This window comes from Hyperolius riggenbachi, chromosome 8 (assembly GCF_040937935.1).
Source record: "Hyperolius riggenbachi isolate aHypRig1 chromosome 8, aHypRig1.pri, whole genome shotgun sequence".
Lineage (NCBI taxonomy): Eukaryota > Metazoa > Chordata > Amphibia > Anura > Hyperoliidae > Hyperolius > Hyperolius riggenbachi.
Window position 1 is genome coordinate 54,115,451 of NC_090653.1, and position 12,970 is coordinate 54,128,420.

The window sequence follows — 12,970 nt, forward strand, 5'->3', positions numbered from 1 at the left end:
ACAGGAAGGGGAGAAGGGAATGGAGGGTACAGCCTTCTGCTAGACAGTACAGGAAGGGGAGGAGGGAATGGAGGGTACAGCCCACTGCTAGACAGTAAAGGAAGGGGAGGAGGGTACAGCCTTCTGCTAGACAGTACAGGAAGGGGAGAAGGGAATGGAGGGTACAGCCTTCTGCTAGACAGTACAGGAAGGGGAGGAGGGAATGGAGGGTACAGCCCACTGCTAGACAGTAAAGGAAGGGGAGGAGGGTACAGCCTTCTGCTAGACAGTACAGGAAGGGGAGGTGGGAATGGAGGGTACAGCCCACTAGACTAGTAGAGGTCACACAAGAATAGGGGTCAGAACCATCAAAAACCAGTGACCAATGAAAATACACTGAATATAATAATCAAAATACTAAAAAAGTGCCTAATATATATTTTTAGTCTGTGCAGAACGGTATAAGTACGCAAAACAACCAAACCAAGTAAACCCCAAAAGATAGAGAATGACACAGTATAATGACCAGTACCACAGTCAAAGCGTAGTAAGTGTGAATGAGCTCCAAAAGGAGACAAAGACTCAAACTGCAGTGCAAGAATTGGGAATGAGGTAGGGAGGTTGAAAGTGCCACAATCACAAAAAGGTGTAGTGAATAATAGTCCTGTGGGGAAAGCCTCCCCTGTGCAGCCTCATCTCCGCTATCGCGATTCACCGTATATGCGGCTTCCTCAGACTGTAGTAGTGGTCATTATACTGTGTCATTCACTATACCTTGGGATTGGTATTACTCGTGACTACTTGCATTTGCGACTTTAATATAACTGTTTGTGTTTTTAATTCATTTTTGATGATTTCACTTTTGTACTTTTTATGATATTTTGTTCACATTGTTTTTTGTTGATGTTGCCCTACGGTCACTCTTGTTTATGATCATGCACATTATGTCACGTATTTCACTTTGATTATTCCCTCGTGGACCCCCCTGGAAATCTACAGTTGTTTGAGAATATTGATGTATATGCCTTTCCTCCTGAATATTTCTGATTTTAATTGATTGGTCAATAAAGATGTAATTATGTGTGCCTATAATAGTCTGGTGCAGTACAGGAAGGGGAGGAGAGAATATAGGGTACAGCCCACTGCTAGACAGTACAGGAAGGGGAGGAGAGAATGGAGGGTACAGCCCACTGCTAGACAGTACAGGAAGGGGAGATGGTAATGTCAGTAAGTAATGGTAAGAGGGCTAGACTATAGGCAGGCAAGTGCTGGTAGGCTGCAGTATTGGCTGCACAGGAGAGGAGGGTACAGCCCACTGCTAGAAAGTACTGGAAGGGGAGGTGGGAATGTCAGTAAGTAATGGGAGGGGTAGACAATAGGCAGGCAAGTGCTGGTAGGTTGCAGTATTGGCGTGATTTTCTGCCGCTAACCAGTTGGACAGCATGAGTCATGTAGGAAGAATGTTACCTCTTTATAGGTCTTTAATGTCCTCTGAAAGGCGCCATGAAGCTCTTCAATCACCTGCTCACAATGAGTCATCAGAAGCCTCTCTCCAGGAGGGGAGCCACCTGATGAGAAGAGTATATCGTAACTGCAATTTTCACTACACACTATACCATTAGAAACAAACCTGAAGTAAACTTTCCTTTACATGATCTCTCGTCTATACACTATATTCTACATGCCATCATTCAACTAATGCCCATTGCCATCTAACCTTGCTAGACAGAGCTGCAGAATGCATGGTCTCTGTGTCAGGTGGGCGGCCATCTTGCCTTCTGCTTAAATAGAACCTAAACTTATGCATAGGAATGTGAGAAAACACAGAAAAACTCAGCCTGTTTGTAATTAGAGATAACAGGCTGTCTAATGCTCCCATATCTAGAAGTAATAATTCATTGTAATTTTAGCTGCCATCTCCCTCTGATGATCTGTGCCATACAAAGAGGTATACAGTATGTAAACAGAGGAGCTTTAACCCTGTAAGTGCTTCCCAGCAAACCAGGAAGTAGCAGTTCACCTCTCTGAGGAGCTCTGTGAACAGCGAGGAAGAAATGTGTTTTTTTTTTCTGTAAGGGATATTATGCTGTTACTTCTCTTTTATAGCAGAGAGGAAGTTCTGGGTTTAGATCCGCTTTAATCCTGAGAATTACATTACCGTACCTGCAACTCATAATTAAACCAGAAATGACTTTACTTTGGGTCAACTATAATGTAATCTGTACTGAATGTCATCCGTGCAAAAATAATAAATGTACACCCCTCTCCCATACACAGCAGATAGGGTGGACGCATCCAAATTGCACAGTGATGCATCGACCACGTCAATCAGAAATCCTTAAGGCTGGTTCCCACTCTGAATGCAAATAGTTATTGCAGCCACGATTTTGCAGCTCAAAATGTCATGAATTTGCCGTGATTTGCGATTGTGATTACTGTTCAATAAAACGAGACTCACAATGCAATCGTCCCCAAAAATTCTGCATGCAGCGCGTTGGCGATTTATGCAAACCGCTAGCGCTGCAGTGAGAATGATCCCATTAGGGATACATCTGCATAGCGCTTTTGCTTGACGATCGCTGGCGACAATGAGTAGCATGAAGAGGGCCACCAGGAGGTAATCTAGCCCACCATGAGATTAACTCAATTTTATTTCCCAGCTTCAGACGGGTTTTTAAACAGCCACTATTCTTTGCCTTAAAATGTACTTGAGACGGGGAGGGGGGGGGGGAATTATGCATAACTGGGGCTTCCTCCAGGCGGATCGCTCTTTCAACGTCCTCCTCCAACTCCTGGATCTTCTGTAACTGGCCTTGAAAAGTCCTCCAGTCAGGGGCAGTCGCCGCATTTGCTCCCCGTCGCACTCTTGTAGCCGGGAGAGTTTTGTGCCTGCGCAGTAGTACTGCAGAGGCGCAGAGCGCTCCTGGCCATGGGAAAAGTACGGAGCTGCACATGCGCAGTATGCCCAGGACTGGAGGGCTTTCCAGGGCATATAGCAGAAGATGCAGAAGGCAGAGAAGGACAGCGACAGTGCAATAATACTGGAGGGGGCTGGAGGAAGACCCAGGTATAATTTTTCTCTCCCTCACCGTTTCAGCCTCTCTTTAATGCTTAAACCTGAAGCTATTGCAAGTACACATAAAGCAAAATTTACTTACTACACTCTCCCGCAAGGCTGGAGAAAGAAGTTGGTGAAGCAGACAGATTTGGTGAAGTAGACAGATGCAGTGGTGAATTAGACAACTGTGTTGGTGAAGAAGGCAAAGCTGTCGGTGAAGTAGACAGTGTTGTTGGAGAAGTACACAAATGTTTCAATGTAGCCCCTGGAGAACATGCCCTTTCCTTGCTGGAAACAGCAGAATGGTCGATTGGAGTCGTACGAGCTGAACACTCAGCTATAGATGCTCTTCTGGGCATAGCATGGACCTCTTGTAGTCTGTTGGTTGGTGAAAGGCTTCTTTTCTCCTTAAGCCCGTTAGTGACTGCATTTTTCTGAACATCTGTTCCTTTGGACTTCACCACAGTGACATTAAGTTCCTCTTTTCGTGATTGCTTTGAGAGATTATTGACAGACTTGGCTTTTTTCTTTAGGCGTTGATTAATACCATACGTCGTTGGAGGGGGCATCAGGAGTTTATCAGATACACATTTTGAGCTGGCTGTAGGTTTCGATTTTGCTTCATGCTGTTCAGGACGTTCTTCATTCTCGCTGGTTGTAGAACAAGAAGGAGGTCTACACAAGTCTTCTGCAGGTTGAAATGTATTCTGCTCAGTGGACAAGTCTGTGGTGGAAAGAGGTCGGAACATATTGGGCAGTCTTTTCTGATCTTCTGTTCCATTTAATCCTTCTCCCATAGATACGCTGCGCAATATTTTCGCCTTTGAGCTGGCGGTGGCTTCCATGTAAGATGGTCCTTTGTTAGACTTGTTTAGTGAGCTATTCTTATTTGTCCAGTACGCAGGAAGTGAAGCACGAGTGGCAGCTTTATCATTGGCCTGAACTTTCTGTAGACTTGGTATTGATATTGTCATATCTGCACAATCGGGGTAAAACATGGAAAGCGAATATTATTAGTTCCTAAAATGAAACCTTAAAGAGAGTTTCACCAGATAATAAAATTACTATATATACTGTTATGATCACTCTGGAGTAGCATTAAAGTGATGATGTCTCAGGACTTATACTTACCTGAAGCTTCCTTCGGCCCCCTTTATTATTATTTAGTATGTATATAGCGCCGACATATTACGCAGCGCTGTACAATGTATATATATATCTTGTCACTAACTGTCCCTCAAAGGAGCTCACAATCTAATCCCTACCATTGCCATATGTCTATATTATGTAGTGTAAGTACTGTAGTCTAGGGCCAATTTTTTAGGGGGAGCCAATCAACTTATCCGTATGTTTTTGGAATGTGGGAGGAAACCGGAGTGCCCGGAGGAAACCCACGCAGACACGGAGAGAACATACAAACTCTTTTGCAGATAGTGCCCTGGCTGGGATTCGAACCAGGGACTCAGCGCTGCAAGGCCCTTGAGGCCATTTGGTCCCTCGTCAACACTCCTGTGCCCACACGGCGAAGCATGACTCTGCCAGTGTATCGGAGAGGCCGGTGGAGACAGTGAGGGCCTGGTCAGCCTTAAAGGGATACTGTAGGGGGTCGGGGGAAAATGAGCTAAACTTACCCGGGGCTTCTAATGGTCCCCCGCAGACATCCTGTGTTGGCGCAGCCACTCACCGATGCTCCGGCCCCGCCTCCAGTTCACTTCTGGAATTTCTGACTTTAAAGTCAGAAAACCACTGCGCCTGCACGCCCGTGTCCTTGCTCCCGCTGATGTCACCAGGAGTGTACTGCGCAGACACAGACCATACTGGGCCTGCGCTGTGCGTTCTTGATGACATCAGCGGGATCGAGGACACGGCAACGCAGGCGCAGTGGTTTTCAGGCTTTAAAGTCTGAAATTCCAGAAGTGAAACGGAGGCGGGGCCGGAGCATCGGTGAGTGGCTGTGCCAACGCAGGATGTCTGCGGGGGACCATTAGAAGCCCTGTGTAAGTTCAACTCATTTTCCCCTGACCCCCCCTACAATATCCCTTTAAGGGGGCTGAAGGAAGCCCCAGGTAAATATAAATCCTGAGACTTAACTCATCTCAGGTTTCCTTTAACCACTTGAGGACCACAGTCTTTTCGCCCCTTAAGGACCAGAGCCTTTTTCTCCATTCAGACCACTGCAGCTTTCACGGTTTATTGCTCGCTCATACAACCTACCACCTAAATAAATTTTGGCTCCTTTTCTTGTCACTAATAAAGCTTTCTTTTGGTGCTATTTGATTGCTCCTGAGATTTTTACTTTTTATTATATTCAGCAAAAAAGACATGAATTTTGGCAAAAAAATGATTTTTTTTTTACTTTCTGTGCTGACATTTTTCAAATAAAGTAAAATTTCCTACACATTTGAGCGCGAAAGTTATTCTGCTACATGTCTGATAAAAAAAAACCCATTCAGTGTATATTTATTGGATTGGGTAAAAGTTATAGCGTTTACAAACTATGGTGCCAAAAGTGAATTTTCCCATTTTCAAGCATCTCTGACTTTTCTGCGCACCTGTCAGGTTTCATGAGGGGCTAAAATTCCAGGATAGTACAAATACCCCCCAAATGACCCCATTTTGGAAAGAAGACATCCCAAAGTATTCAGTGAGAGGCATGGTGCGTTCATAGAAGATTTTATTTTTTGTCACAAGTTAGCGGAAAATGACACTTTCTGACAAAAAAAAAAAAAAAAAAAAAAAAAAGGGTTTCCATTTCTTCTAACTTGCGACAAAAAAAATGAAATCTGCCACAGACTCACTATGCTCCTCTCTGAATACCTTGAAGTGTCTACTTTCCAAAATGGGGTCATTTGTGGGGTGTGTTCACTGTCCTGGCATTTTGGGGGGTGCCTAATTGTAAGCACCCCTGTAAAGCCTAAAGATGCTCATTGGACTTTGGGCCCCTTAGCGCAGTTAGGCTTCAAAAAAGTGCCACACATGTGGTATTGCCGTACTCAGGAGAAGTAGTATAATGTGTTTTGGGGTGTATTTTTACACATACCCATGCTGGGTGGGAGAAATATCTCCGTAAATGACAATTTTTTTTTTTTTTTTTTTACACACAATTGTCTATTTATAGAGATATTTCTCCCACTCAGCATGGGTATGTGGAAAAATACACCCCAAAACACATTATACTACTTCTCCTGAGTACGGCGATACCACATGTGTGGCACTTTTTTGCACCCTAACTGCGCTAAGGGGCCCAAAGTCCAATGAGTACCTTTAGGATTTCACAGGTCATTTTGAGAAATTTGGTTTCAAGACTACTCCTCACGGTTTAGGGCCCCTAAAATGCCAGGGCAGTATAGGAACCCCACAAGTGACCCCATTTTAGAAAGAAGACACCCCAAGGTATTCCGTTAGGAGTACGGTGAGTTCATAGAAGATTTTATTTTTTGTCACAAGTTAGCGGAAAATGACACTTTGTGAAAAAAAAAATTAAAATCAATTTCTGCTAACTTGTGACAAAAAAAAAAAATCTTCTATGAACTCACCATACTCCTTTTTTTGTCACAAGTTAGCAGAAATTGATTTTAATTTTTTTTTTCACAAAGTGTCATTTTCCGCTAACTTGTGACAAAAAATAAAATCTTCTATGAACTCACCGTACTCCTAACGGAATACCTTGGGGTGTCTTCTTTCTAAAATGGGGTCATTTGTGGGATTCCTATACTGCCCTGGCATTTTAGGGGCCCTAAACCGTGAGGAGTAGTCTTGAAACCAAATTTCTCAAAATGACCTGTGAAATCCTAAAGGTACTCATTGGACTTTGGGCCCCTTAGCACAGTTAGGCTGCAAAAAAGTGTCACACATGTGGTATCGCCGTACTCAGAAGTAGTATAATGTGTTTTGTGGAGTATTTTTACATATAACCATGCTGGGTGGGAGAAATATCTCTGTAAATGACACATTTTTCTCCCACCCAGCATGGGTATGTGTAAAATTACACCACAAAACACATTATACTACTTCTCCTGAGTACGGCGATACCACGTGTGACACTTTTGTGCAGCCTAGGTGCGCTAAGGGGCCCAACGTCCTATTCACAGGTCATTTTAAGGCATTTGTTTTCTAGACTACTTCTCACGGTTTAGGGCCCCTAAAATGCCAGGGCAGTATAGGAACCCCACAAGTGACCCCATTTTAGAAAGAAGACACCCCAAGGTATTCCGTTAGGGGTATGGTGAGTTCGTAGAAGATTTTATTTTTTGTCACAAGTTAGTGAAAAATGACACTTTGTGAAAAAAACAATAAAAATCCAATTTCCGCTAACTTTTGACAAAAAAATAAAATCTTCTATGAACTCATCATACACCTAACAGAATACCTTGGGGTGTCTTCTTTCTAAAATGGGGTCACTTGTGGGGTTCCTATACTGCCCTGGCATTTTAGGGGCCCTAAACCGCGAGGAGTAGTCTAGAAAACAAATGCCTCAAAATGACTGTTCAGGGGTATAAGCATCTGCAAATTTTGATGACAGGTGGTCTATGAGGGGGCAAATTTTGTGGAACCGGTCATAAGCAGGGTGGCCTCTTAGATGACAGGATGTATTAGGCCTGTTCTGATGGATAGGAGTGCTAGGGGGGTGACAGGAGGTGATTGATGGGTGTCTCAGGGGGCGGTTAGAGGGGAAAATAGATGCAATCAATGCACTGGGGAGGTGATCGGAAGGGGGTCTGAGGGGGATCTGAGGGTTTGGCCGAGTGATCAGGAGCCCACACGGGGCAAATTAGGGCCTGATCTGATGGGTAGGTGTGCTAGGGGGTGACAGGAGGTGATTGATGGGTGTCTCAAGGTGTGATTAGAGGGGGGAAATAGATGCAAGCAATGCACTGGCGAGGTGATCAGGGCTGGGGTCTGAGGGCGTTCTGAGGTGTGGGCGGGTGATTGGGTGCCCTAGGGGCAGATTAGGGTCTAATCTGATGGGTAACAGTGACAGGTGGTGATTGATGGGTGATTAGTGGGTGTTTAGAGGAGAGAAGAGATGTAAACACTGCACTTGGGAGGTGATCTGATGTCGGACCTGTGGGCGATCTATTGGTGTGGGTGGGTGATCAGATTGCCCGCAAGGGGCAGGTTAGGGGCTGATTGATGGGTGGCAGTGCCAGGGGGTGATTGATGGGTGGCAGTGACAGGGGGTGATTGATGGGTGATTGACAGGTGATCAGTGGGTTATTACAGGGAATAACAGATGTAAATATTGCACTGGCGAATTGATAAGGGGGGGGTCTGAGGGCAATCTGAGCGTGTGGGCGGGTGATTGGGTGCCCGCAAGGGGCAGATTAGGGTCTAATCTGATGGGTAACAGTGACAGGTGGTGATAGGGGGTGATTGATGGGTAATTAGTGGGTGTTTAGAGGAGAGAAGAGATGTAAACACTGCACTTGGGAGGTGATCTGATGTCGGACCTGCGGGCGATCTATTGGTGTGGGTGGGTGATCAGATTGCCCGCAAGGGGCAGGTTAGGGGCTGATTGATGGGTGGCAGTGCCAGGGGGTGATTGATGGGTGGCAGTGACAGGGGGTGATTGATGGGTGATTGACAGGTGATCAGTGGGTTATTACAGGGAATAACAGATGTAAATATTGCACTGGCGAATTGATAAGGGGGGGGTCTGAGGGCAATCTGAGCGTGTGGGCGGGTGATTGGGTGCCCGCAAGGGGCAGATTAGGGTCTAATCTGATGGGTAACAGTGACAGGTGGTGATAGGGGGTGATTGATGGGTAATTAGTGGGTGTTTAGAGGAGAGAAGAGATGTAAACACTGCACTTGGGAGGTGATCTGATGTCGGACCTGCGGGCGATCTATTGGTGTGGGTGGGTGATCAGATTGCCCGCAAGGGGCAGGTTAGGGGCTGATTGATGGGTGGCAGTGCCAGGGGGTGATTGATGGGTGGCAGTGACAGGGGGTGATTGATGGGTGATTGACAGGTGATCAGTGGGTTATTACAGGGAATAACAGATGTAAATATTGCACTGGCGAATTGATAAGGGGGGGGTCTGAGGGCAATCTGAGCGTGTGGGCGGGTGATTGGGTGCCCGCAAGGGGCAGATTAGGGTCTAATCTGATGGGTAACAGTGACAGGTGGTGATAGGGGGTGATTGATGGGTGATTGATGGGTAATTAGTGGGTGTTTAGAGGAGAGAAGAGATGTAAACACTGCACTTGGGAGGTGATCTGATGTCGGACCTGCGGGCGATCTATTGGTGTGGGTGGGTGATCAGATTGCCCGCAAGGGGCAGGTTAGGGGCTGATTGATGGGTGGCAGTGACAGGGGGTGATTGACGGGTGATTGACAGGTGATCAGGGGGGATAGATGCATACAGTACACGGGGGGGGGGGGGTCTGGGGAGAATCTGAGGGGTGGGGGGGTGATCAGGAGGGAGTAGGGGGCAGATTAGGGACTAAAAAAAAAAATAGCGTTGACAGATAGTGACAGGGAGTGATTGATGGGTGATTAGGGGGTTGATTGGGTGCAAACAGTGGTCTGGGGGGTGGGCAGGGGGGGGGGTCTGAGGGGTGCTGTGGGCGATCAGGGGGCAGGGGGGGGGAATCAGTGTGCTTGGGTGCAGACTAGGGTGGCTGCAGCCTGCCCTGGTGGTCCCCTCGGACACTGGGACCACCAGGGCAGGAGGCAGCCAGTATAATAGGCTTTGTATACATTACAAAGCCTATTATACACTTTCCGTGAGGCGATCGGGCAGCTAGTAACCCGCCGGGGCTTCCGAACGGCCGGCGGGTTACAGCGAGCGGTGGGCGGAGCCAGTCCCCGGCGGCTGATCGCGTCACAAATGACGCGATCGCCGCATAGCCACTCCCGCAGCCGCCCCCGCCGATGGGCGTATTGCGGTCGTTTGGGCCCGGACTTTGCCGCCGCCCATCGGCTGGGGGCGGTCCTTAAGTGGTTAATACTGCTAAAAGTATTTAAAATGTCCTTCTTATAGCTTCTGTAGGTAAGTCTTGTCAATCAAATGCATTGGTGAGTGGGAGGGCTTATCCACGCTCATATACGGTGTCAAGAGCAAATTTACCAGTAGTCTATGCAGTGGTCCCTTTACTTAAATTCACAGAGTTCAACTTTAATCTTAACCTTTAGGGCCTGTTTCCACTACACACAGATACTGGATGCAGAAAAACTGACACCAATGAATGCCTATGGGCCCGTTTCCACTAAACAGGATTTTTCTGATGCAGATTTCCCATAGGCAATTATTGGAGTCAGTTTTCTGCATCCACAATCCGTGTGTAGTGGAAATAGGCCCTTAGACTGTCGGCTATTTTCTTTAAAAAGCTGCAAGCCAGTGTCAGCTTTGTATGAATTGAGTTTATTAAAGGTCTTGCCCAAATGTACTGTACATGTACACAAGTCCACACTGGTCAGTTGGGTTGTCAATAAGTTGCAAATAAATCTGAGATACTATCTCGCAGTAAAAGCATTTTCACTGGCCCATCCTGAAGCTGCATAAATGAGCGGTAACATTTGCATAAATCTGCATAAACTTAGAATTATTTGCATGTTTCAAGTCAAGTAGAGAGTTGGCACTGAGCCAAAACTGTACTAAATGCCTTTTAGAAGAAGCGTATGGGGACACAAACATGCCTATAGATATCCGCGGTAGACAGAAGTTGATTTGTACTAAAATGCCTTTAGACGTCCATTGCGTATGGATGCAGAAACACAGAAAACCTATAGAGGTCTGGGGCACTCTAAGGGAATACTCTAGCCCAAGACATCCAAAAGTCCTCCAAAGGAATGATGCCTTATACAATCAATGTGTCAGCTTTAGAGAGAACCCGAGGTGGGTTTGAAGAATATTATCTGCATACAGAGGCTGGATCTGCCTATACAGCCCAGCCTCTGTTGCTATCCCAAACCCCCCTAAGGTCCCCCCTGCACTCTGCAATCCCTCATAAATCACAGCCACGCTGCTGACAAACAGCTTGTCAGAGCTGGCTGTGTTTATCTCTATAGTGTCAGTCTGCTGCTCTCCCCGCCTCCTGCAGAACTCCAGTCCCCGCCTGCATCCCTTCCCTCCCTGCTGATTGGAGGGAAGAGACGGGGGCAGGGACCGGAGCTATGCAGGAGGCGGAGGAGCAGCTGAGACTGACACTACAGATGTAAACACAGCCTCACAGCATGGCTGTGATTTATGAGAGATTGCAGAGTGCAGGGGGACCTTAGTGGGGTTTGGGATAGCAACAGAGGCTGGGCTGTATAGGCAGATCCAGCCTCTGTATGCAGATAACATTCTTTAAACACACCTCAGGTTCTCTTTAAGGCTTCAAAGACTTCACTGAAGTGTGTTAAAGGTGGGGGGGGGGCTATGGAGGCTGCCATATTTATTTCCTTTTATTCAATACCAGTTGCCTGGCAGCCCTGCTGATCTCTTTGGCTGCAGTAGAGTCTGGATCACACACACACAAGCATGTGGCTAATGCACTCAGTCAGAGCACTTGATCTGCTGCATTTTTGTTCAGGGACTATGGCTAAAAGTATTGGAGGCAGAAGTTCAGCAGCAGGGCAGCCAGGCAATGGGTATGGTTTAACCACTTCAGCCCACAGCGTGGAAAATCTCATGCATCCGATCAACGTTCACCTCCCATTCATTCGCCAATAACTTTATCGCTACTAATCACAATTAATTGATCTATATCTTGTTTTTTCCGCCACTAATTAGGCTTTCTTTAGGTAGTACATTTTGCTAAGAATTATTTTTTCTAAATCCATTTTAACAGGAAGATCAAGAAAGAAATGAAAAAAAAAAATCATTTCTCAGTTTTTGGCCATTGTAGTTTAAAATTAATACATGCTACCGTAATTAAAACCCATGTATTTTATTTGCGTATTTGTCCCGCTTATTACGCCTTTTAAATTATGTCCCTATCACAATTTATAGCGCTTATATTTTATTTAGAAATAAAGGTGCAATTTTTCAATTTGCGTTCATCACTATTTACAAGCTTATAATTTAAAAAAAATGAATAAGATGCTCTCTTAACATGTATATTTAAAAAGTTTAGACCCTTAACCTCCCTGGCGTTCTATTAAAGATCGCCAGGGGGCAGCGCAGCGCTATTTTTAAAAAATTTTTTTCAATCATGTAGCTAGCCTAGCTCTAGCTACATGATGCCCCCCTCCCTTCCGCATCCCTCCCACCCCTCCGATCACCGCCGGCGCTGTAAGCCATAAGGAAATCCCGTTCTTGAACGGGATTTCCTTTAGGGCTTCCCCTGTCACCATGGCGACGCACGTCGAGACGTCATCGACGTCGTGACGTCACAGGGAGACTCGATCCACCCCTCAGCGCTGCCTGGCACTGATTGGCTAGGCAGAGCACGGGGTCTCACCTGGGGGGCCCTGCATCGCGGCGGAGGCGATCGGGTGAGACACGCAGCAAGCAAAGTGCTTTCTGCGGGTTTAAAAAAAATAAATATTCAAATCGGCCCAGCGGGGCCTGAGCGGCGACCTCCGGCGGTAATGGACGTAACAATGCGTCCATACCGCTAAGGAGGTTAAGTAACAATTTATGTCTTTTTTTATTGTAATTTTTTTATTAAAAAAATGTATGTGGGTAATTTTAGTTTGGGAGGTAAACAGCTATTTTTAGATGTAATATAATGTAATTCCTTATTTAAAAAATGTATGTGGGTGCAGTTTACTATTCAAAAAAGTTCCTGGAGCGTATGATCACGCTGCAGGAACTATTAGGAGGCTGTAAGTTTTTTTTCTGGCCAGAAATACCGCGCTCTCTGCTTAGAAAGCGTCGGTATTTCTCCGGGGGGCTTAGATCGGTGAATGGGAATTATATTCCCATTCACTGATCGGGGGGCTAGCGGCAGGCAGTGGGAGCGCGCCCGATCGCGCGCACCACGCTGCAGGAGCAGCACAGT

At 46.1% G+C, this 12,970-nt stretch overlaps 1 protein-coding gene across 1 annotated transcript in view; it reads right to left on the reverse strand.

Moving 5' to 3' along the window:
- WDR62 (WD repeat domain 62) overlaps positions 1 to 12,970 on the reverse strand; it is a 98,310-nt gene that overhangs the window by 4,460 nt on the left and 80,880 nt on the right. The window contains exons 29-30 of the mRNA XM_068250432.1: positions 3,138 to 4,013; positions 1,447 to 1,547 (exon numbers count right to left, since the gene is read on the reverse strand). Of these exons, the coding sequence (XP_068106533.1) occupies positions 1,447 to 1,547; positions 3,138 to 4,013 (977 nt within the window). The remainder of the gene's footprint in view (positions 1 to 1,446; positions 1,548 to 3,137; positions 4,014 to 12,970) is intronic.